The 21,348-nt window shown below is 44.3% G+C and overlaps 1 protein-coding gene across 1 annotated transcript in view; it reads right to left on the reverse strand.

Annotated features, from left to right (window-relative positions):
* Crtc3 (CREB regulated transcription coactivator 3) overlaps positions 1-21,348 on the reverse strand; it is a 103,206-nt gene that overhangs the window by 40,283 nt on the left and 41,575 nt on the right. Inside the window, exon 3 of the mRNA XM_051148817.1 lies at positions 1,345-1,464. Within this exon, the coding sequence (XP_051004774.1) occupies positions 1,345-1,464 (120 nt within the window). The remainder of the gene's footprint in view (positions 1-1,344; positions 1,465-21,348) is intronic.

A 21,348-nucleotide genomic window follows, 5' to 3' on the forward strand; every position in this document is an offset into this window, starting at 1 on the left:
CGCCACTCCATACTTACACGTGCTAGTGAGATAGACTGAGCTGCCCTTTTACCTGCTGCATCTATATGATGTCATCACACATTCCAGGAAGGACTTCTCAAGACCATTTGTCATCTTCATTTTCCCTGATGGCAGCCACATAACAGAGAGAACCAGAAGCCACTGCAGCTTTGTGGTCGAATCTGGAGTGTGTGGAGAGGAGACTGGGAGAAATCAGCATTCCCCAGGGGCATGGTCCTCACCTCACCCAGGGGCCCTAAAGGCAAGGAAAGTCGGGGCTTCCTCTGTGCATCCCTGCAATCTCTCACAGGAGTGTTCTCTAGCACGTGGTTCTCATGGCCACTGAGTGGACAAGCCTGGGCTACATGAGTCACAGCAGTGGAATCCTAGGCCAGTTACTCTGACATCTAGCTTTCTCGTGGGAAAATGAGGGTTAAAAAAATAAACGACTCATTGAATTCTGAGGACTAACTGACATATAAATCGCCCAGCACAGTGCCTGGCATGGGTAGGTGCTCAGTAAACATGAGTGCCCTCCCCCACTTCCTGGTTTCTAAGCTTGTGAAGCCAACTCTACCATCACTGCCAGGAATCGGCTCTCGGCAGGGAGACTCGCCACGCCTATCTGCTCCTTCCTCCACCCGAGGAGACTGAAGTGAGGAAAGCTCCCTGCATGATTCTGTCTCTCTCTCTCCCACAGCATCCAGCTCAGTCTGCCTGCCCCAACCCCTCAGCACTGTGTGGCCTCACCCCAGCCTGCCTGCCCCCAACCCCTGTTCCCAACAAGCATCAGACTGCCTGATGAATTCGCGCCCCCTTTTCTTTATTACTTAGCAACACAGAGTTTGGCGGCACATCACTGTTTAAGAATTTTCCTAAATACTATCTTTACACATTTACTTGTCATTTATTGAGTCTGAAAGTATGCAAATGGAGAATCTTATGAGATTTCTTCTCTATGTGCCGAAAGCAGGCCATCAGGTCAACAGAAACACAGCAGATCATCAATTTGCCTGGGTTCTGGTAAACAGACTAAATCTCTCTAAATTGATTCAAAGTCAAACTCAACGCTGCTGATTTCTGAAGAAAATGGCAAGGATACATTGCATGCTAGAATGTTTATGTTCTGTTGTTTCATTCATACTGATGTTTTCATAAGCACCTGCCAAGGTCTCTCCCAGTTTGACTGTAGGATGTTTACAGTTTTAAACCCGGTTACTTTTATTGCTTCCTCTCTGCAGATCAGATGCTCTGAGGCCACAGGAGAACCACAGGGAGATAAATCCTGACCATTTCTCAAGCACTTCAAAACTCACACTCTCCTCACACAGTGAAAAAGGATATTTGTCTCCCGGGCTTGTCCCCAGACCTGCGGTGAAGTGGGTGGAACCGGTTCCGGGCTGGCCTCTCCACCAGCCCATGGTGGCGGGTTCCACGGACAGTATCAGCTTGATGAAATGACGGCTGCAGAGAGAAGAGAAGAACCGTTGGCCTCTGACCAGGAAATCGCCACTCACTCTCAAGAGCAACTGGAAACATAAAAGGCCTGAGTTTCTAATTCTACTATTGCATATCAGTGCTTTGTGTCAACATAAACAAAATGTCACATGTGGCTCTGTTTCTACACAATTACAGAATGTATCAAAAATAGCACTTAGTGTGTTAATATGGAAGCAGATGGACTATATACAAAAATTGTCACAACTAGGGCATGGAGAATTCTATTTTAACATGTATTTATTGGGGCAGTACGATGGCTCAGTGGTAAAGTAAAGGTCCCTGTCTCGCCAAGCCTGAGCCTGGGTTCAGATCCCACAAAAGGTGGAAGGAACTATCTCTACCAAGTTGTCCTCTGATCTTTACACAAGTGCCATAGGATGTACACCCTCCCCATGCACACATGCACACATGTATCCACACACATACCACAAATGTTTAAAAACATAATATTGAGCTGGTTGCCATACACTGGTAATCCTACAATTTGCGGGGCGGAAGCAGAAGAATCACAAGTTCAAGGCCCAACCTAGGCCACAGAGTTAAACAAAACCCACAAATAAATAAATATCAAAAAGAGATTAAACTCTGTTGCCCTGAAGTACTTAATTTTTCCCTTGCTTTTCAAGCTCACCTGTATATAGCTTTTACATTGTTGCACCCTCAAGAGTGAATATATTTGAGATCTAGGTTTTTGTATAGTTTATTAATTTATTCATATTATATCTAAATTGTTATACTATCCCTTGTATCCTCCCATTCCTCCCTCCCTCCCATTTTCCCCTTACTCCCCTCCCCTATGACTGTGACTGAGGGAGACCTCCTCCCCCTATATATGATCATAGGGTATCAAGTCTCTTCTTGGTAGCCTGCTATCTTTCCTCTGAGTGCCGCCAGGCCTCCCCATACAGAGATCTAGGTTTTATACTTAACATTATTTCATAAATATATTATAAACTCTATTTAGTAACTTAAAAATCATACAGTACTTCATTTCTAATCTTCAAAAACCCTGCAATCTACAGTCTACTTCAAACACAGTATGATCTAGAGACACCTTACCATTTTCTACTTGCTGACAAGTTCCTCTGTCTTCCTTAGCTATAAGATGGGAATTATAACTTCCATCCAGTCTTGTTAAGAATTTATATTCTTAAGAAATATAATGAAAGAAGGGCCAGCAAGATGGCTCAGTGTTTTAGGTACTTGCCACCAAGCCTGATGGCCTGAGTTCAATCCCGAGGACCCATATGGTGGAAAGAGAAAAAATAACTCCCTTAAATTGTCCTCTGACCTCCATGTGAATGCCACAGCACTCATGCATCAATGAGCAAACAAATAAATGCAATAAAAATAACACCAAATAAAATGAAATGAGATCCTTTATGTGTGGACTGCCCTGTCCCGGATATGACTGGGCATTGGAAGGGATGTGCAAATAATACGGCACGCATCATATTAAATCGTATTAGAGGTCACCCTACAGAGTCTTCTCATGGTTAGTGTGGTTCTCCAGCACAGGAAGGCTCCCTATGTCTCCCTCAACAGACCTAGTCCTCAGTGAGGTACCCCCTGTTGCTCACGTCATACCATCTCTAAGAGCTGGAATGAATGCCTGGGGGAGGAGAAGGTAAGTGGCTCATGTGACCTGCTATGGCAGAAGGTCAATGACTTAGGAGCAGATGGATGTCTATCTTGTCCAAACAAACTCTCATACTCTTTTCCTTCTGCAGTGAAAATGCTGGGTCTCAAATGAGGGGTGTTCCTTCTGCCTGGGTTGCAGGAGGTCACAGGAGGAGAGCTTCAGTGGGTGTCCTGAAACCATGAACTAATCCAAGTGAAAAGCAGATGTCTGCTGAGAGCCGCAGGATGCTTAGATAGCCTGTTCCTGTAGCAAAGCCTTCTGATACTGTAGCGATGGCAGGGAGGGCTGCCAGGAGGACCGCAGGAGAAAAACCAGGAGGCACAAAGCCAAACAACTCCACAAATTGGCACCTATATACTTTTAGGAGGGCCACAGCTCAGGTCTGAGGAGCATTGTAATGATTCAGAACCGAGACTCAGGAGCCTCAGTGCCGGATGTAAAAGCTATCTGGGGTGCAGTGCAGACCACTCAGGGCAGACGAACATGTTGCCAGCACAGCATAAGCAGCAGAGGAGGAAATCATCTGAAAGAATTTCTAACAATTGCAAGCATTCATTGTGGGAGAAATCCAAACTCGGTTGTACTTCCCTGGTTTTTTATTTGTTTGGGGTAACTTAGTAGTTTTATTCTAAAACAATAAAAAGAGGGCTGGCCAAGTAATCTCCAGGGGTCTGATCCCTGGGCACCAGAGAGCAGAGCTGGGTAGTATACAATGTTGTTAGTGGCAACCTAAAACAACTTCAATAGCCTGAAAGCGCAAGTTAACACGGGGAGGCCAGAAAGGACCTTCAGGGTAAAGGGCTGGCCTGCTGGGTTCTCTTACAGGATGACCTAATTGTTGAGGGTGAGCACAGGGAAATGCCTGAGTAGCAACCCAAGAGAGGACAAAGATTCTGGGCCTAAGTCACCAATCTGTGGGTAGAGCCTGATGCAAAAAAAAACAAAAAAACAAAAAAACCAAGATTCCTTGTTCTCTGGAGGAGCAGGCTGAGGCTAGCTCAGGTGGGCCAGAAGACAGCGGAGGGCACTTCTTTGTTTCTGTGGGTGAGCTACAAGGAAAGGGAACATTTGGATAGTCAAAACAGTTCAAACTACCCTGGGAACCGGATGAAGAACCTTGCTCTCCTTATTTTGTAAGATTGTAAACTGAATATTTCTGAAAAACACATCTACCAAGGCAGCAGACTACCCAGCCTCGCAGGTAATACAGTGGCTGACAAGGTAGGAGAGCCCCTGTAGAACCTTTCTGAGATGACTCCTCTGGATTCCAGTGTGTGTTTGTCCATCCGTCTGTCCCTGGCCCCTGTCCGTCCCTTCAGGACCAGGCAAACAACCTACCACTGAGTTCCATTCCCAGCCCTGGATGCGTTTTTTGGCAGCTGTCACTTTTTAACTTTCCGACAGGTTCTTACTAAACTGTTGCTCTGCCTGGCTTTTGAACTTGTGATTCTCTTGCCTCAGCCTCCCCAGGAGCCCAAATTACAGGCTTACAACACCGGGTCCCTGTGAGTTATGGAGTTCAATGAGGAAATGTAGAGCTAATAGCACACTGTATTATAGTCTCAGAGCACTCTCCCAAGCGACCTAGATCCTGGAGAGGAGTCAATCTCTCCCATCCCGTGTGTGTGTGTGTGTGTGTGTGTGTGTGCGCGCGCGCGCGCGCGCGCGCGCACAAGCATATGCCTGCACATGTATATGCACACACAGAAAGACTAGGGAAAAGAAAGAAACAATTTGCTAGAGTGGGAAGGGTTCCAAGATAGGACTATCCTGAGTTCTGTTTGTTTACTTGTTTTTTAAGCAGGTTCCGATATAGCCCAGGCTGCCCTCAAACCTGCTACTTAGCCGGAAGACCTTGAATTCCTGATCCTCTTACCTTCACCTCACAAGTGCTGGGTTGCAACAGTGCACCACCAAGGTACTAAGCAAGCACTCCACCACTGAGCTACATGCCCAGCCCTGGGCAGGACACGGCCTAAGTGTCCACATCATATCGCTCCTGAAAGCTACAGCTGCTGCAGCTGGATTCCTCACCTTCCACTAGACTCTAGTCTAGTCTAGTGACTAGAGGAGTGCACTGCCTTACTGTAGACACCCTGCTCAGCACTGTGGTTATGTTTACACTGACTCTCTCAGGGGCTGTACAGCACTGCTAGCATTCACAGCTAATTAGAAAGCCCGCATCTGTCACGGGCAAACATCTGAGGATTCCTACTAAGTCCAGTTTTGGTCATTCAGTGAGCTGAAGTCTTAGAGTCAGAGAGCTATATATTTATTTAATGTTGTTATCATTATCAAAGGTCTGTGTGGGGCTGGTGAGATAGCTCAGGGCTAAGAGCACTGACTACTCTTCCAGAGAACGTGGGTTCAATTTCCAGCACTCACATGGCAGCTGACAGAGGATCCACACCATTATCTGGCCTTGCAGAGCACTGCACACATGTGCTACACAGACAAAACACCCATACACATAAACTAAAAATAAATGATTCTTTAAAAATAAAAAATGAGCTAGGTATAGTGATACATGCCTTTAATCCCAGTACTCAGGAGGCAGAGGCAGGTGGATCTCTATGAGTCCAGGATCAGCCAGGTTCTCATAGTGAGTGTGAGGACAGCCAGAGCTATGTGGAAAAACCCTGACTCAGAAAGACAACAACAACAATAATAATAAATGATAAATTTTAAAAGTGCACATATGGTTGAGCAATAATGGTGCATGCCTTTAATCCTAGTACTCAGGAGACAGAGGCAGGCAGATCTATGTGAGTTCCAGGACATCCAGGGCTACACAAAGAAACCCTGTCTCAAAAAAATAAATAAATAAAAAGTGCACACATGTCATAGTGTAGAAGGAAGGAATCTCTTGTGTATTGTGCAGATGTAGCACACGTCAATTAACAACCCTATGGTCTGTGGCTGACCAAGGAAACGGGTGGGACATCTGGGCAGAAGGGATTCTGGGATAGAGCTAGGGGTGTGAGATCTGAGCTGGTGAGATGTGAAGAGGATGGACGCATGGTGCCTGAGCTCAGGTAACCAGCCACGTGGCAGAATGTAGGTTAAAATAACGGGTTATTGTAAGTTATGAGCTAGTCAGAGAAGAACCTAGCTATATGGCCTAGGTGTTTGCAAACAGTGATTGAGTCTCATGAATCATTATTCCAGGTGCTTGGGAGTGGGAGAAAAGCCCTCCTCTTACAATATAATGGCATATGACTTATTTATAATTAACTAAGACATGCTTTATTTCTGCACAAAAATAGAAAAATTAATTCTAGTTTAAGGTTATACTTCTATACAAAGTTATTAAAAAGCAGAAAAATATGATTATAATATTATCAAATAAAACAAAGGCTTCTAAGTACTAATCTTTTTGGGGGGAGAGGTTTCTAAATAGGGTTTCTCTGTGTATCCCAGACTAAATGACCAAATGATATTTTGTATTCCTCTCTGCAGTCAGGTCCACAGCTGCCCCCTACTTCCCTGATGAGGGTAAGCAAGGAGACTGCAGGCAAGTTTTGCCCCAAGGTAAGATAGTAGACAGGGTGAGTTAGCAGTTGGCCTGAGGTCACACTTAAATGGTTCACTGAACTCTACAGAATGACCCCTTAGCTACCCTGTCTTTAGCTTGTTTCTTTAGTTTTTGGTAAATTTGTAAAGAGTGACTCCTGGTACTGAACGTGCTTCAGCTGAGGAAGAGCAAGACTTAAGGCAAGCTCTGTGAGCAAGCTTTGTTTGCACTGGGGTTAGAACTGAGAGACTCTACAGGCTTGCTCTTTTTAGAAGGACCCAATAGGGAACCACTCCAGACACCACCAGAAGCACCTTTGCTTCTCATGATGTCTTAGTTAGAGTTCCTATCTCTGTAGTAAAACATCCATTGTGAACAAAGCACCTTGGGAGGAAAGGGTTTGTTTGGCTTGCATATCCTGGGTCACTTGAGGGAACGAGGGCAGGAAATAAGCAGAGACCATGGAGGAAAGCTGTTTGCTAGCGTGCTCCTCATGGCTTGCTCAGCTTGCTTTCTTATACAATCCAGAACTACACTCTCAGAACACACACAGACACACAGACACACAAGAGCTGGGCCTATCACATCAATCATTAGTAGTAATAATAATAACAACAACAACAATAATAATAAATGCTCCCCAGACTTGCCTACAGATCAATCTAATAGAAACATTTTCTCAGCTAAGATTTCCTCTTCCCAGGTATGTTTAGGTTTGTGTCAAGTTGAGAAAATCAAGCAGCACACATGACAAAAACCAACCTGCCCACAGCCAGATGTGCCGATGATCTACAGATGTTGCCCCTGACTGCAACAACCCCATATTCGTTGGCCCTCTGCAGCATCAGAACCCAGAGAACGGGATTTCAGTTCACAAAGTCCTATATGCTCTTAACCATTTAGAGCCATGCTTTTCTCTCTGTGTTAGCTCCTCCTTGTCCTTATTCCCAAATGCCACACAAAAGGGACACAGACCTGAAAGAATACTCTACAAAACGTAAAATGAAACATGTTTTTAATTGTTGGGTTATTTGTTTTGGCAGCTAAGGTCAAAAGCAAGGCAACTGGTATGAGTTCAAAGGGCTAGGCAAGATCACCTGTCCTAACAAAAGGAAAGGCTGGGCATGGTGGCACGTGCTTGTAACCTTAACACAGGTAGCCAAGGCAACAGGTGAGTTCAAGGTTGGCTGGGGATACACAGCAAGACCCTGTCTCGAAAGAGGAAAATGTACAAAGGCATAATCAAAATAACATGCAAAGCATGCTGTGGGCGTGGGGCCTCCAGCTAAGCTGGGCCCACAGTTTAAGAAGAGGATGAGAAGGGCAGCGCCTCTGGAGGGGTTCCCCAGGCTGCGCCTCTGGAGGGGTTCCCTAGGCTGCCAACCTGAAGAGGAGAGACGACACTCTGGCTCAAGAGACTCAAGCACTGAGAGCTCTGCCTCCTCCCTCCAGCACCCACATGTGCCTGCCATGGAATAGGTGCCAACATATTTGGTTAATTATCTAATGTTTCTAAAGACTCAGGCTCTGAAGCAGAGCATGTCCCCCAAGGGATTCACAGCATACATACAGTTCTGTTCCCACTTAGTTTTGTGTTTGTGTGTGTGTGTGTGTGTTTAACAGGAAAGTGCCATATGTGCACAATTTATAAACAAACGATATGCCCAATTTTTTTTTTTTTTTTTTTTTTTTAACATTATCATGAGTGATCAAAAAGTTTAAGTGGCAAGATGTTGGTAATTGTTTAAAATTGGTGATGGCTTATTATGCTCTTCTTCCTACTTTTGTGTACAACTGAGATTTTCCATTTTAAAATGAAGAATTTCAACCTCAGATCCTCAGGGGTGGCCATGAGCATGGCAGTGGATAATGCAGGCCCTGAGCCGGCTAACAGCGTTGTACTGTATTTCCAGGGCATGCTGCCCAGGCTCCCAGAGAAGACATTTCAAACTGCTTGTTCCCCCCTCCCTGCCTGGAGTGATGTGTTTGGTAGTAAGCAAGGCCTTCTGCTCAGTGTAGCTCCCTTTTAACTTGGGAGTGACTAGAGACTTTGTTCTAGGGAAACCAGGTCTGCCCACTCATCTCCAGAGTCAGCTCATTTGCTTCTTTCGATGACAGAAAGAACTGGGGAGGGAAGAAATGGTTTGGGGTTTTGTTTGGCTGGGTGTTTTCCAGGTTGTCCTCAAACTGGACATCCTTGGCTTCAGCCTCTTGTGTACTGGGGCTGCACAATGTGCTATCACACCCTCAGACAGAACTGGTGTTTGACCAAGCAAGGCTTCAGCTGAGACAGGACAGGGCAAAATAGAAGGATCCAGCCCTAGAAGCTGGTTCAACAGGAGGCAAACGCCTAAGGACAGCAAAGGCATCCTCCAGGTGTAAGGGCCAGGCGGATACTTTAGGTCCCCTTTTAGAGAGGGAACCAAAGCACCTGCCACAGAAAATGGGTAGAGGAGACAGCCATGGCATGCTGCCCTACGCCCCTCCTTAAGCCCTGCTGCATTCTGACTCACATCAGATTCCCCACTGTGATTACACTTGGTAAGATACTTCACTGAGTTTCAGAGAGATCTAGAGTTCAGATTAAAAGGAGGAAAAAAAAAACCTAAGAGGGGACTAGATGAAACAAGAATGGCAAAACATGGAAGACAACTGTAGCAGGCCTGGTGGCTCAGGCCTGTGATGGCAGCTACTCAACCTGAAGTGAGATGATCAAAAATTCAAGGCCTGTCTGGACTACACAGTGAGTTCAAAGCCTGCCTGGGCAGCTTAGTGAAACCTTGTCTCAAATTAAAAAGTGTAGAATACATGCCCAGAACTCATAAGGTCCTAGGTTCAATGCCAAGTAGACAAAGGCCGGGGGAACCCCACAAAACCCCTCGCCCCCAGAGGATGTGTATCTTTATGTTTTGTTTCTTATTTATCTGTTGCCATTTTATTGTACTAGTGATGCCTTTTTATTTATTATTATTATTATTATTATTATTATTATTATTATTATTTTATTTTATTTTATTTTTGGTTTTTCGAGACAAGGTTTCTCTGTGTAGCCTTGGCCATCCTGGACTCACTTTGTAGACCAGGCTGGCCTCGAACTCACAGCGATCCGCCTGCCTCTGCCTCCCGAGTGCTGGGATTAAAGGTGATGGTGCCTTTTTAAAACCATGTATTCATATGTGTGTGTATGGGCACACATACTGCAGTTGAATGTGGAAGTCAGAGGGCAGCTTGTGGCAGGCTCTCTCCTTCCACCATGTGGGTTCTTGGGACGGACACAGGCAGTCAGACTTAGCAGCGTGCACCTTTACTCACTCAGCCAGCTCACTGGCGCATTACTCATGTCTTTAAAGAACAAAGTAAGGATATGTAGCTGTTTGGCAGAGCAAATGCTGGGTTCCATTTCTGTACTGGGAAAAAATGAAGTAAATGAATAAAAAACAAAACAAGTATTTAATTGTATAAAGGAAGTAATAAAGTATAAGAAAAAGTGTATTTGGAAAGAATAAAATAATTTGCAATGTTTAGTTGGATATAGAACATGGTAATTCTAGATAAAGATATGGGGTTTAAAAACCTCACAATCCTTACATCCTGTTTTTGGTTTGAAAGAGCATAGGGTACTATCCTCGTCTGGCTTCTTGCTCATGATGAGACACAGTGTCCTGTTCTTCAGGATTCACCAAGTGACAAGAGCTTATGATGACCTTTTAGGGCTATCTGGTTGCCTCCAGGCCCCACTGAACGTGAGAACACACTACATTCTCAGGGTGCAGTCCTTTGTTATGTAGCATGCTTCTGCATATACTCTTTCAGGCAAAGCTCAAGTGTCCTCAAAGCATTCACCATGTCTTGAGGGCATCTGCTCAGATGAGAGGTTGTTAAAAATTCACAATCAGCTGTCCCCATGAGGAACCAAGATACCCAGAGTGAAGAACAGGTCTGCGGAGCCAGATTCTTTTTGGGTTGTTGGTTTCTATTTTTAGTAATTTTTTCCCCTCTTTCCTTCCTTGTTTCCTCCCCACTCCTTCCTGGGTTCTCCATTTAATCAAAACTGGATCTGGTTTCTTACTTATAGCTGAGTTAAATTGGTTTGAAATTCTTTTGTCAAACAAATAGGCAAACTTGTAGGACCTAGATGGAGTCTCTTCCTATCTGCAAGCCCTTGCTTCCACCTAGACATGGAAGAGAAAACTGGCCACTCAAGCCAAGCTGGTGACAGCCTCCCTTGTGAATAGATAACATGCCGTGGGCTTGGGCAGCACCCCCCAGCTTCTCAGCCTACAACCAGGGAAGGGTGGCAGCCCAGCTACTGCAGGCTCAGCTGGCTTCACTTTGGAAGCATGACCCAGTCACACAGTCCAGGCTACTATACACAGAGCTGACAACTGACCCTTCACTGACTTCTCACTGGCTCACTACCACTGATCATCTAGACCAGAGAACAGTGGTTAAAAAGCCCCTCAGTCTTGAAACTGAGACATATACAGCACCAGTGGATTATTTAATATGAGAAAAATGATTGCTGACATGATGACATATGCACCCCTGCCCCCTGCCTTTTTTTTGTTTTTGTTTTGTTTTGTTTTGTTTTGTTTTTTGTTTTGTTTTCTTCAAGACAGGGTTTTTCTGTGTAGCCTTGGCTGTCCTGGACTCACTTTGAAGACCAGGCTGGCCTTGAACTCACAGAGATCTGCCCGCCTCTGCCTCCCAGAGTGCTGTGATTATAGGCATGTGCCACTGCACTTGGCTTCATCCACACTCTTAGCACAGCCTTCAGGTTAGACGATTTACTTTACTTAGTACACTAAAAATGGGTAAAGGAGGCCAGGTGTGGTGGCATACACTTTTAATCCTGGCACTCAGGAGGTGGAGGCAGGGGGACCTCTGAGAGTTCAAGGCCAACCTGGTCTACAAAGCAAGTCCAGGAGAGCCAGGGCTCTTACACGGAGAAGCCCTGTCTTGAGAACAACAGGGGTGTGGTGGTGGGGAGGGTGCAGATAAAGAGAAATGGCCACTAGTGAAGCTAGTGTTTTCTGTATGCATAAGGTTATTGTGTATCTCAAATGATGATTTCTGTGCCCTCCATATCTGTCTGCAAGCCTTGTTCTCAGAATTACCTGTCTAAATGTTGTATAAACTCTGCTCCCCAACTGTCCCCCTGATACATCTATAAAGCAGCTTAAAGCCAGGGGTGAGACTATGGCTGCACTTCCTGCCAGCCAGGGGAGGAGGAGTTAGGAGAGGAAGCAGGGGGTTCAGCCCTGTGTAGAGAGGTCCAAGGAGGATCAGGAGGAAGGAGCCGAGGAAAGCTACAAAGTGCAAGTATCGCTGGGATGTCTGCTGGGAGTGAGACAAGACAGCCTAGAGGGTTAAGAACAGGCTCAAACTGCTCCGATTGTGTTGTGAAGCCTTTAATCCCAGCACCGGGGAGGCAGAGGCAGGCGGATCGCTGTGAGTTCAAGGCCAGCCTGGTCTACACAAAGTGAGTCCAAGATAACTAAGGCTACACAGAGAAACCCTGTCTGGAAAAAACAAAAACAAAAACAAAAGAAGCCTTGTATTATAAAAGAGTCTCAATTATTTGTGTGATAGCTGGGTTAAAAAATAAGCTAAAAGAAACAAACTCAGTTTTATAAAAATAACTTCAACAGTCTTCATTTTGTGTATTTATTGAGCTGTTTTCCTTTCTTTTCTTTGTGATAGGAAGGGGACACACCAGGGTCTCACACAAGTTTAGGCAACAACTGTGCCACTGAGCTTTAGTACCTCGTTCACGACCTGAATGTTCTGAGGTCATTTGGGGTTTTGTTGTTTTGTTTTGTTTTTCTTGTGATGTTTCAAGTTAAAGTTACAATCAGCATGGAATGTAAGAACTAGATATTTAAAATAAAATGTGCTAAACCCATGCAATCATTTCACTATTTGCTCCAACACCAAAATGAAATGAGGAATGCTAGAACCCTTTTCCCCCTTTGATTTTCTGTGTTTCTTACTTCTGCTTATTGGGGAAAATATTTAAGGTCTGGGAATTATTTATAATGATGATGGTGTGACAAGTTGAAGGATTAACTGTCACTGGTGTTATCATAGCTGGGATGTGGAGAGTCAGGATGAGTGTCAGCTTCAACCAGGATACTGATGTCTCTCTTTCTCCTTTCTGGGGCTAAAAGCCAGCCTTAAAGCCCACTCAATGAAGATGAAGTTAAGAGGACCCCCTGTGGCAGACTGTAGACCTTTTTCTTGACCGAGGGGTCCAGGAATACTTCCCCAAGGCTGCTGGTTCCCAGTCAGGGAGAGTCAAACAGTAAGCAAAGTTCTCTCAGGCAAAAAGCAAGGGTTTGTTCCTTAGACACTGAACAGACAAATCAGAGGCACCCTAGGGCCTAAGAAAATCTAGGCTCTGTTGCTGGGAGGATACCTCAACTGGTAAAGTGCTTGCATACATGTAGAAAGCCCTGGCTTCCACCCCAGCACCCCACGGCAGTCACACACCTGTATTCCCAACACACAGAGGTACAAGGAGAAAGATCAGAAAGTAGTTCAAGGCCATCCTCAATTACATAGCAAATCAAGGCCAGCCTGGGCTACAAGAGACCCTGTCTCAAAAAGAAAATTCAATTCTTATTGGAATTGTTACTTTTAAAGGCAATCAACTATCTATCAAGTTATTTTAATAAATATTTATTTACACTCTCAATAAATAGGAAATATAAAGTTAGAGAGTGTGAGACAAGCTCCAACCCAATTCCCCTTCTTGCTTCCAAATATATAGCAGAGTAATAGTTTCATGAGTCCTTCAAATAACCATTATATATGCACAGCAAGTAGGAATGGACATGTTGCTTCTATTCCTCTCTTTTAGCATGAATAGTAACAAATTAAAACATTATAGCTTGCTTCTTAAACTTACTTACACTTTCACTAAATTCCTAAAGCTGATTCCCTGTCTTAGTTTTTGTTTCCGGCTGCTGCCCCCTCCTGTTGTCTTTTTCCTTCAGCAATCCTTCTGCTCCAACTGCGACACTAGCACTTTGTCATCTCCACATATGCCCACAGCCTCAGTGTCTTACTCTCCTGCAGACAGACCATGCTGGCTGATCTAAGCCCCGCTACTCTTGACAGCAATAGGATCACAGCTCCTCCTCCTCCTCTCTTGGCCCTTCCCATCAGCACAGGCGCACTGCCAAGTTCCCATGGCACCACAGCCTTTCCTGGCCACTAAATACAAACGGACTTTTTCAGCTCCTAAATTACTGACATTCCCCAAAGTATCAGAAATTGGATTATCTGTTCTGATCCGAAACCTGTTCAAATGATTCCATACTCTCCTGCTTTCCTGCCTCTATAGACTTCTGAACATACAGACCATCCTTTAAATGCTAAGTTTCCCCCAGGCACCCATCAGTCACACAACTCTGCCTGCAGCCCAGGTCTCTCCAGAGCTACAGACTGTATCCAACCGCCCAACAGCCAGGTGCTTAGCACTTCAGTGGATGTTTTGGACTGGACACCTTTACAAGTCATTTTGCCACCTCCCTTTCACACTAGCACTGACTTGTCACTTTAGGCATCTGGAATGGCCCTAGCCAGCTGCCTGACCCTTAATGTTTGGGACCATCCTTGAGCACTTTTCCCTTCCTCTCTCCATCTGGGTCATCAGCAATGCCTGATTACACTGAGTATCTTCCACACCCACCTTGGTCCTTAATTCCCCATCCATTTATTCTCTCTAAGATATGTGAAACAGCCTTATGATGTGGTGTTTATTTTTCATTGTTTTGAGACAAAGTCTCACTGTGTAGCACAGGCTGGCCTGAAATTCACCTGATCCACAGTGTACCACCATGCTGAGCTATAACTAACTGTCTTTTGGTCACTATTCTTGTTATTTCCAGCCTTGTTTCCACACTGCAGTCAGAAAAGCCCCTAAAAAATGAATCTGATGGTGCTGCTTAGTAGGGTGGAAGTTATTAACAACATGTTTCTTAAAAAATAGATCTGTTGTCAGGCACAGTGGTGCACACCTGTAATCCCAGCACTCTGGGAGGCAGAGGCAGGTAGATTGCTGTGAGTTTGAGCCCAGCCTGGTCTGCAAAACAAGTCCAGGACAGCCAAGGCTACACAGAGAAACTCTGTCTCGAAAAACAAAACCAAACCAAAAAAGCCCTTCTGTCTTCATTACTTTTCTGTTGCTGTGATAAGACACCGTGACCAAGGCAACTTAAGAAGAAAGAGTTTATTGGAGGCTCGCAGTCTCAGAGGGTTTGATTCCATGACCACCTTGGCAAGGATCATGGCAGCAGGCAGACAGGCATGGTTCAGGAGCAGTAGCTAAGAGTATATGTAGACCCACAAGCATGAGGAAGAGAGTTAAGTGGAAATGGCATAGGCTTTTGAAACCTCAAAGTCTACCCCTGTTGGCACACTTCCTTTAACAAATCCACACCCTCTAATTCCTCCCAAACAGTTCCAAAAACTGGGGACCAAGGACTCAAATATATAAGCCTATGGGGATTATTCTTATTCAAACCACCACAACACCAAATAAGCCAATTAAAAAAACATTTTGAAAACATTCAAGAATAGCCTAAAAAAAAAACCTGAAAAGCATATAAACCTACAATAATTAGTCAACACAGTATGACACTGGTACACAGGAAGATACACTGATTAAAAAGGAAGCTACGGGTGGCACAGACCTGGATCTTGAGCACCATACCACCTGTGCTACATTCCCAGCCCCCAAACTTTTGTACATTAAAAAAAGTATACATGAAAAACATCCCATCATAAAGTTTAATAAGAAATGGCAAACTGTGAAAATACTTATGACTCAAATCACAGAAAAATGGCCACATTTTCTAACATACGATACCAAACACCAAAATTAAGGGCAAAAGACAAAAGTCATGCAGATAAAGATAATACAAATGGCTCAAAAACATAGGGAAAATGTACGCTTCATGTATAAGCGAAATGAAAATAAAAACTACCCAGAGGATTTGGAGAGTTGGCTCAGTTGGTAAGGCCCAAGGAATCTGATTTCCAACCCTGGCGGACAGTGCTGGAGTGGTGGCATGCATCTGGATTCCCAGCACTTGAGAGGTAATGGCAGGCAGATCCCTGACATTTGCTGGCCAGCCAGCCTAACCTCAGGTCCTAGAGAGAGAACCTGTCTCACAAACAAATAAACAGGCAAACAAACAAAACCAAAGGGGCTGGGAAGATGGCTCAGTGAGTAAAGTGTCTGCCATTCAAGTGGCAATGACCAGAGTTCGATTCCCCAGAACCTACATAAAGCTGCCATTCCTACCTACATTGACACAGGAGGCATAGACAGGAGACCGCCCGAGAGTTTTGTGGGCTAGCTAGCCTGGCATATGCAGCTGCAAACAACTAAAAGATCCCTGCCTCAAACAAGACAAGGACTGACACCCAAGGTTGTCCTCTGACCCTCACCAAACGCATGCTTCAAAAAAAACGAAACACAAAAAGGCAAGGTTGCTGGCTCCTGAGAAACAACGCCTGAGGCTGACCTTAGGCTTCCATGTAAATGTGCCCTGCACACACTTAGCATCACACACACACACACAGAGACACACACACACACACAACACACAAGCATTTATAAGCTTACAAAAGATTAACAAAGATCACAAAGTTAGACAAAGCCCTTGGAGGATATGGGTAAACAGGCCCTCTGTCAGAACAGACACATGTATAAACTGGTAGACATTCTAGAAAGAATGAACTGACAATACAAAGTGAAACTACAACTACTCCAGCAGTTCACTTCTAGAAAGTGTTCTTGCAGCTACATGTGTATAAAACTGCATGCATGTAACAAGAGTACACCTTGAGATGTAACCGTGATGCCTGTAACCCTAGCAACAGGAGGCAGAGGCACAGGACGATCTGTGGAGCTCACTTACCAGCTAGTCTTGATGAATTGGTGAGGTCTGGTATACTGGCAGACCCTGCCCCAAAAAATGAGGTGGATTGGGCTAGGGCGAAGGTTCACTGGGTAAAGCCCTTGCTGCATAAGTATGAAAAACTGAGTTCAGAGACCCAGAGCTGATGTATTAACTGGACATGGTATCCTGTGTTCCTGTGTTCCTGTGTTCTACAGCAACGTGGGAGGCGGGCACAAGAGGATCCCTGGGAGCCAGGGAGCCAGCTAGCCTGGAGTATGCAGCAGTGAACAGGAAGACCTGTCTCAAAGTGAAAGGTGAAGACCACCGCCTGAGGTTGTTCTCTGATCTCCATATACACGTGGTGACACCTGTGTACCTATATGTCCAAACATGAACACACACATATGCATACACACACACTTACATACACACATACACATGCACACACCAAACTCACTTTAGAAAAAAATAGCACATTTAGTGAACTAGTATAAGGAAATATACAAGATGTATCCAGTCAAAAATAGCCAAGTCAAGAAATATAGATAAGGGCCACTGGTGGCGCACACCTTTAATCCTAGCACTTGGGAGGCAGAGGCAGGAGGATCTCTGAGTTTGAGGCCAGCCTAGTTTACAAAGCTAGTCCAGGACAACTAAGGCTATACAGAAAAACCCTGTGTTGAGAAAAAAAAAAAAAAAAAAAAAAGGAGGAGGAGAAGAAAGAAAGAAAGAAAGTCTGGGGGGTGGTGGCACATGCCTTTAATCCGAGCACTCAGGATACAAGAGAGTCAGAGTCAGGGGACATAAAATGTCCCAAAAGGAGTAAGAAAACATAAAACACTGGCTGTCCATGGGAAGGGACCTAGAAGCTACACAGAGATGCAAGGCATACTCTGGACTGAACATGCTTTCATTCACCCTTACTTCTGGATCATACAAACATATAAAATGTATGTATGCATGTCTGTGTACATACATATATAAATATGTGCATATAACTAAAATTAAACTCTTAAGTTATATTCTAAACCTACGGTAAATAATACACAGATACAAAGCACAGTAAGAAATGGACAGTCACATCAGTGGATCAAAAGAGAAAGAAAACCTGGAAAGAACTACATAGAAAGAAATGGGGGTGGGGTTTCTGAAGAGATGGCTCAGCTGCTAGGAGAGCATACTGCTCTCAGAGGACCCGAGTACAGGTCCCAGCACCCACGTCAGACAGCTCACGACCACTTAAATGCCAGCTCTAGGGGCTCCAATACCCTCTTCTAATATCCAATGTCACCTGAACTCATGTGCACATACCATACACATGGGCACATACAAGTACACAGTTAAAAATAAAATCAATCTTAGAAAGTAAATTAACTATAGAGTAACTATTGCTCAGCTAGTGGAAGTGTTAGCCACACTGATAATCCCAGAACCAATGTTTGACCTTCACACACGTACATTGTATTATATGCTTGTCCACATTCATAAATACACATTTTACACACACACACAAACACACACACATAAAATAAAAATACCCAGTGGGTATGGTAACACATGCTGTAGTCCCAGCACTCAGGAGGCTGAGTGAGGGACTCTGACTCTAAAGCTAGCCTGGGCTACAAGGCAAGGCCCTGTCTCAAAAAGGGGGCAGGGGAGCAAATAAATCCCAAAATAGTATTAGTATTATGGTAGAATATGAATTATAAAAAGAGTGAATGAGAAATCTTAGAGTGAAGACTATTCTAAACATACTAAAAATTAAAGCTCAGCATTAGAAAATACCAATGTCTTCAGTATTTAGAGCAGAAAACCCCTAGGCACATTCTGATTGGAGAAACTGCTTGGAATATACACAGAAGACTGTGGTAAGCCAGGCAAAGGGAACCCCAACAGTGCCAGCCTCCTCCCCACTCTTCACTCCTTGGCATAATCCTCAGCTCTAGACTGTGGGCAGTCTACTAACAGGATGCAGTCACAGTGATGAACAGATTCTCAAGACAACACTCCTGTTCTAAAGTCTTCTCTGGGTAGAGGAGTAAGCTGCTGTGCAGCAAACGGACATGCTGGACAAGTCCACACAGCATCAAGTGGCCTCTAGGAGCTCACAGTAGCTGTGGCCCCAAATGGACACTGTAGTGCTTTAACCACAAAGTCAATCTGGCTGCCCTGAGGGAGAACAAAAGATAATCCCCAGTTTCTGATGACACCATGGCCCTGCCCATAACTGGGTTAGAGCCTAGAGAGCCCCTGAAACTGACAACCCAGGTAAGCCATGCCTGGGACTTCACAACAGAAACTGCTAGATAATAAGGTGTGTGCTACTTTAACCCTTCACACTTAAGGCTTTCTGAAATGCAACAATGTACGACCAATATACCCCAAACCCAATCTGCTTAACATAGATAGAGTGTTTTTATATGCTAATAAAAGGTAAAGTACTCAGAACCACAAGTGGCCATGGAAACATGAGACAGTATTCAGCCTGACTTATATGCTACAGGAGTTCAGAATGTCACACACATGGGCTCACTCGATTTTATTTGTTGAATGAATTAATCTCACTCCTAGTAAGACACATGCTGATTTAGACAAGGAGATACTTTCTCTAACTTTTGTCGGTTACATTCTTGGCAAAGATGATGACAGATATGACTTAAGTAAGCATTTCCCCAAGGAAGCTATATAAGTAGCTGAGAGGTGCTTCCTATCTAATGACCTGGGAAGCAGGATGTCGTGAGTTATTGCTTTATACCTGTTAGAGGGACTACCACAAAAAAGGAAGAACCTCCAAGCTCACAAACAAAAGCAAAGGCACGAGCTATGCAAACCCTTTCTCCCCTAACCTGCTTTTGTCAGGGTGTTTATCACAGTGACAGAAATGAAACAAGGCAGCTGCTGTTTGTGGGGCTGTGAAATGGTACAGGTTCTATGGATAGCCATCTCCCAAAAAACTAGAAGTGAAGCTGGAACTGGGGTTGCAGTAGCTCAGTGGCAGCTCCAGCATGCCCAAGCCCTAAGTGCCACAAGAAAAGCAAAACAAAAACACCAGAGAAGTGGGATACAGCTTGTCCCAGGAGCATCTCATAAGCCCAGGAGTTCCAGGCCAGTCTGTGCAACAAACCAACCCCAAACTACCTTATGGTCCAGCAATACCACTTCTGAGTATGCATCCAAAAGCATATTTATTAGCCAGTTTCATAGCTGCTTTAAGCACAATCGCCAAAGGGTGGAAACAACTCAAGTGTCCCTCATAAGATGAATAGGTAAATGGATGGCATATGCACATAAGGTAATGTTACTAAGCCTTTAAAAGGAAGGAAATCCTGTGGCTACAACATGGATGAGCCCTCAGGGCATCATGCTAAATGAGAGAGATTGGTCACACAAAGACAGAGTGTGTATGATTTCACTTATGAGGCCAAACCCAGTCAGTCAGAGATGCAGAAAGCAGAATGGTGGCTCCCAGGGGAGGAGGGGAGGAGAAAACAGGAGTTATTATTTAATGGGTAAAGACTAGCTATTTTCCAAGATGAAGAGGTTCTGAGGTTCTGGGGATTAGTTTTGTACAAATGAGTACACATAACATCCCTAAACTACACATAAAAATAATAAAACACACACACACACACACCTTTTTTGAGGACCAGATCTCACTATCAGATCAGCTAGTCTCAAATTTACCATTCTCCACCTCAGCCTTTCCTACACTGGGATGACAGGCCCCGCTTGTGCGGCCTTTTACTTTATTGTTTTGTCTCTAGGAAACTGTGCCACATACACCTTCAGGTAAATACCTAAAATTAATAATATCAAGGATATTTGCTGCAGCTTTGTTAGAGCTTCTTGTTTGGTTGAGACAAGGTCTCCAGTTGCCTTCAAACTGGTTATATAACTAAGGCCTTGCCTTTTTGATCCACCTACCTCCATCTTCCAGATGCTGGGATTACAGAGTGTGCCCCAGTATTGCCTTTAATAATGAAAAACTACAAGTAATTTAAATTTCTCTCAGTATGAGACTGGTCTAGCAAATAAAACAGTAAAGAAATGTATACTACAGTGTGTGTGTGTGTGTAGTGTGTAGTGTAAGGTAATACTGTGCCTTCTGTGTAAAAGGAGAGTACACATACACAAGCTGACAGGCTTGCATATGCACAGGAAACCTCTAGAAATATGAAAACAATACTTGGCAGCAGGAGGCCTTGCTGGGGATTAGAATCTGGGTACGATATGAATGAGAAAAGAGAACTTTTGCTCCTTATCTTACAATGCTTCAATATTATTTGAGGGTCTTTAAGGATTTATGTGTTTATGGGGCTTTTCATTTGTCTGTTGGCTTTGAGACAGGGTCTCACTATGTAGACTAGGCTCCCACTGAACTCGTACAGATCCATCTGCCTCCGTTTCTTCAGTGCTAGGATCAAAGGTGTGCACCACCTTGCCTAGCTCTTATTTGAGTTTGTTTCTTTCTTTCTTTATTTGTTTATTATCTTTTTGTTTTTATTTTTTTAATTTGGAAGAGCAAACAAATATGTGAGCAAACAAGTAAATACTCGTTCAGCAGCCTTACATTGTCCTGAAGGCAGACTTGAAATTCCTTAATAAAAGAGTGAAGTCTGTGATCTGGCTCTGGCTTCCTCCTCTGGGCTCTCAGCGCCCTCCTCACAGTGATGGCAGTTTCAGACTCACCAAACTTTCAGTTCCTCAAACAACACATGCTTTCTCCTACTTCTCAGATTTCTTTGCCAAACATGGCTTCCCTTGTTAGAACACTCTGC

Source organism: Acomys russatus, chromosome 7, assembly GCF_903995435.1.
Source record: "Acomys russatus chromosome 7, mAcoRus1.1, whole genome shotgun sequence".
NCBI lineage: Eukaryota > Metazoa > Chordata > Mammalia > Rodentia > Muridae > Acomys > Acomys russatus.